The sequence below is a fragment of the Pan paniscus genome, chromosome 21 (genome assembly GCF_029289425.2).
Source record: "Pan paniscus chromosome 21, NHGRI_mPanPan1-v2.0_pri, whole genome shotgun sequence".
Classification (NCBI taxonomy): domain Eukaryota; kingdom Metazoa; phylum Chordata; class Mammalia; order Primates; family Hominidae; genus Pan; species Pan paniscus.
Genome location: NC_073270.2, coordinates 37,295,240 through 37,299,822, shown reverse-complemented (window position 1 = coordinate 37,299,822; position 4,583 = coordinate 37,295,240). Strand labels below are relative to the sequence as shown.

General features: G+C 54.0%; 1 protein-coding gene across 1 annotated transcript; it reads right to left on the bottom strand.

Annotated features, from left to right (window-relative positions):
* Positions 1–430: 430 nt before the first annotated feature.
* On the bottom strand, positions 431–3,378 carry ID1 (inhibitor of DNA binding 1). Its single transcript, XM_003833403.6, has 2 exons — positions 1,127–3,378; positions 431–887 (listed from the first exon to the last, which is right to left on the bottom strand). The coding sequence occupies exons 1-2, from the start codon at positions 1,550–1,552 to the stop codon at positions 846–848; spliced, it is 468 nt and encodes a 155-aa protein (XP_003833451.2). The 5' UTR covers positions 1,553–3,378; the 3' UTR covers positions 431–845.
* Between the last annotated feature and the right edge of the window lie 1,205 nt (positions 3,379–4,583).

Below are 4,583 nucleotides of genomic sequence, written 5' to 3'. Positions count from 1 at the left end.
GCTATGGCCCTAAGCAAGTCCCTTTCCACTGGGTCTCACTTTATCCACATCTTGGCAAGGAAGTGGGTGGTCCAGCGACCAGGTTCTCCAACTTAAATGGCTTGCTCAATACTCCCAATACAGAGGGGGCCCTGGCAGGTTCATCTGCATTTTAACAACCTCCCCAGGTGATCCAGATGGCCCAATGATCACTTTGAGAAACCCCAGAGGTCTAGAGTATTTAGTTTTATAACACTGGGGGGCAGGGAAATGGGCAGGGATGGTGGGGGAAGAATAGACTTTAAAGACACCGGAAACACTCATTCAGGCCGGTAAGAGCAACAATCCAGATGTAGCCCTCCAATTCTCCTCCCAGAACCAGCTGTGAAGAGGGTCAGGGGTCAACCCCCAGCCCAGGCCCCTCCCCCTCAACCCAAGAAGTCACTACACCTTTACCACCATCTAAATTATTTGTTTAATAACAAAAAAACAGCCCCACAGAACTATTGTAAAACAATATTCTCAGTCGGTGATCATTGTAATATACAATACAAAGCAATTTCCTCAGAAATCTGAGAAGCACCAAACGTGACCATTTTTAAAAATGTCTGCTTTTCAAAAAATAGAAACACACGAGTGGAATCCCACCCCCTAAAGTCTCTGGTGACTAGTAGGTGTGCAGAGAGGAGCGCCCTCTCCTCGCCCGTGCCTCAGCCCCAGACTGGATGCAGTTAAGGGCGCAGGGGCCGCCGATCGGTTTTGTTCTCCCCCAGATCCGGCGAGGCGCGTTGGGGGAGACCCACAGAGCACGTAATTCCTCTTGCCCCCTGGATGGCTGGGGTCCGCCGGTCCCTGGGGGAGGCGCTTCAGCGACACAAGATGCGATCGTCCGCAGGAACGCATGCCGCCTGTGAAAACGAAAAGAAATGAGACCGGCGGGTTGGAAGGGACGCCGCTCCGAGCGCAGCGAACGCCCCCTTCCCCAGGAAGCACGACGGTGGAGCGCTTTTTCCAGGCTCCTTAGGCACCCCCGCATAGCCAGGTACCCGCAAGGATGGGACAGAAGTGGTGCAAGCGCCCACGCCCTCTCTGGCCTCCGTTTCCCCGTCGGTATAAGGATGATCTAGTGGTCGGATCTGGATCTCACCTCGGCCGTCAGGGCGCTGATCTCGCCGTTGAGGGTGCTGAGCGGAGCCCGGACCGGCAGCCCTCGGCCCCCGGGGGTCCCAACTTCGGATTCCGAGTTCAGCTCTAACTGCAGGTCCCTGATGTAGTCGATGACGTGCTGGAGAATCTCCACCTTGCTCACCTTGCGGTTCTGGGGCAGGGTGGGCACCAGCTCCTTGAGGCGTGAGTAACAGCCGTTCATGTCGTAGAGCAGCACGTTTACCTGCTGCTCGTCCAGCAGGGCAGGCAGGCGCGCCCCGGCGCCCCCGGCGCAGCGCGAGATGGCCACGCTCTGCTCAGACAGACAGCGCACCACCTCGCCCGCGCCGCTCGCTGTCTTGCCGGCCTTCAGCGCGCAGCTGGGGCCCGCGGCGGCGGTGGCGGTGCTGCCACTGGCGACTTTCATGATTCTTGGCGACGGGCTGAAACAGAACGGGCAAAGCGAAAGAATGAGGTGGAAACCCGAAGCAGATACGGAAAATAGAGCAGTTAAGAACGTGGAATGAGAGTGCGGAGCCACAGCTGGTCTTTTATAAACACGCCACGGCCCCCGGAGGGGCGGGCTCAGAACGTTCAAAAGCAGCCAATGGGCGGCATGGGGGCGTGACGCGCGCTCCTAGGTCCAGCCTCCTGCTCGTCTAGTGCCTGCTCGCAGTGTGGAAAGACGACCCGAGTTTCAGAACAGCAAGGGTGGGTCGGTGGCAGGGCACCGGGCAGGGCAGCGGGTACAGGCGAGGGCCGCACTGGGCTCCTCTGGAAGGAGGCAAGGAAGCTAAGCAGTCATTGCCTTATAATGAAAAGACCTCAGGAATCAGTTTTGCCCATATTCACTTTCTCACTTCTCCAGCTCCATTTCACAGATGAGAGAAATTGAGGCCCGAACGGAGAAGCGGCTGGCTCTGGATAGCCCAGAGAGCCTGGGTTTCCGGACCCTCTTGGAAGATGCTTCTCGGACCCTGATCTACAAATATCAGGACCGAAATTTAAAGCGGGCGCTCCTTTACATCTGCTCCCCTGGGCTTTCTCAATTCCTAGATAATGTTGCTGTTCCTGTTCCTGAGACCGGGAGGGCCTACCCAGATCCCTCCCGGGTGGGAGCAATTAATTCGGGAAAGTCTAGTAAGTTTGGGGCTGGGTGGCTGGGAAGTGAGCTAGATAGAGCGCAGTGGAGTGAGGCTGCATTCGATTCCACCTTGAATTTGCAGCCCCTTGCAAAAATTTCCAGAACCTGCAACAGTTCGTGATTTTTTAATGTTTCTTCCCATTTTTGGCTGCTTTTTAAATTTTCTTCTCAAAGACCTCAGAGCAGGGTCTCCCTCCCACGGCGCGGCAGCTGCGGAGCTACAGTCTCCCCCCTCCCTTCCCGGGCCGGTCTGTGTCAGCGTCTGAACAAGCGGCTCAGACCGTTAGACGCCAGGCCTGTGACGTCACCCATTCATAAAACCCGGACGGACTGTCAGGCTGGCGCCGCGCGGGCGGTCGCCATGGAGACGACAAACTGGGCTAGCCAGTTCCCTTGCTACCCCCAGCCCGTCACCTGCAGACCCCGGGCGGGAGGCCTGGGAATGCGTTTCTCGCGGGCGCGGTCGCTGAGCAAGGGTCACCTTACCTCCCCGCCCCACACCTGCGAGTCTCCCAACCCAGACCCACAGCTTGGGCCGCTTGGGGTTTCTTCACCGCTCCCCCCACCTCTCCGCCCCAGCTACCCCTTCCAGCGTGGGGAAAAAGGCCTGAGTTCTCTTTCCAGCTCTGCAGCTGAGTGAATTCAGGCGGGTCGCATGCCCTCTCTGAGCCCTAATATTTAATATCTGCTTGGTATTTAAATAATAATCACAAACGTGACCATTATTAATTTCTTACTTTGTACACCGGGCACTGTATGAAGAGTTTGTCTTGATCATCTTTTTTCATTTATTTCTTATTTTAAAAAATGAAGGCCTGCGCGGTGGCTCACGCCTGTAATCCCAACAATTTGGAAGGCCGAGGCGGGTGGATTGCCTGAGGTCAGGAGTTCGAGACCAGCCTGACCAATATGGTGAAACCCCATCTCTACTAAAAATACAAAAATTAGCCGGGCATGGTAGCGTTCGCCTGTAATCCCAGCTACTCGGGAGGCTGAGACAGGAGAATTGCTTGAACCTGGGAGGCGGAGGTTGCAGTGAGCCGAGATCGCACCACTGCACTCCAGCCTGGCGACAGAGTGAGACTCGTCTCAAAAAAAAAAAAAAAAAAAAAAAGGATACAGGGGGCCGGGCGCAGTGGCTCACGCCTGTAATCCCAGCACTTTGGGAGGCCGTGGTGGGCAGATCACGAGGTCAGGAGTTCGAGACCAGCCTGACCAACATGGTGAAATCCCGTCTGCACTAAAAATGAAAAATTAGCCAGGTGTGGTGGCGCGCACCTGTAATACCCCAGCTACTCAGGAGGCTGAGGCAGGAGACTCGCTGGAACCCAGGAGGCGGAGGTTGTAGTGAGCCGAGATCATGCCACTGCACTCCAGCCTGGGTGACAGAGTGAGACTCTGTCTCAAAATAAAATAATAATGATACAGGGTCTTACTCTGTCACCCGGCTTGATCAACTTCTGTAGTCTTTTTCACAACTCTAAAGAAAGGAGCGCTTTGGTTTCTTTATACAAAGGAAACTGAGGCTCCACAAGACGCCTAAGTCATAACCATAGTTGTGTTATTATACGGAGAGTACAGTGTTGTAATGCAACCGCTTCCTGCTGAGAGCAGGCAGTCTGACTGCAGAGTCCTGGACATGCCACAGGTGGGGAAACCGAAGCTCAGATTAGTCACCCAAAGCCACACAACATTAGCAGGGGTAAAAATCTGTGCTCACCAGTGGAGGGTGATATTATGGTCCCTCCCTGCTCCCCTCCACCGCACTACCCCGCAGCAATTAATTCACTGAGTTATCAGCAGATTCCGTTTTCCCACAGAAGTTCGGGGGATGAGGGAAAAGTAAAGGAGCCTTCTGCCTCCACATCAGGAAACCAGGAAAACCAAACCAATCAGTGAGACCAGCTTCAAAAGAGAGAGACATCATCAATTAATTAGCCAGACTCCTCATCCCCTTACCACACACACCAAAACTCTCTAAACTCCCTACGCCTTGTTTAGCAATCCTAAATTAATGATGGGAGGGAATAGTTTGCTGCTCAAAAGAATTGCCAAATAATTGGAAGAACAACAGTCAACCAGAGGAAATTGGAGTATTAATTCAGCACCAAGTGTTTATTTTTATTTATTTATTTTTGAGGCAGAGTCTCGCTCTGTTGCCCAGACTGGAGTGCAGTGGCGCGATCTCAGCTCACTGCAACCACCACCTCCTGAGTTCAAGTCATTCTCCTGCCTCAGGCAGGGATTACAGGCACCCACCACCACGCCCATCTAATTTTTGTATTTTTAGTGGAGACGGGGTTTTGCCATGTTG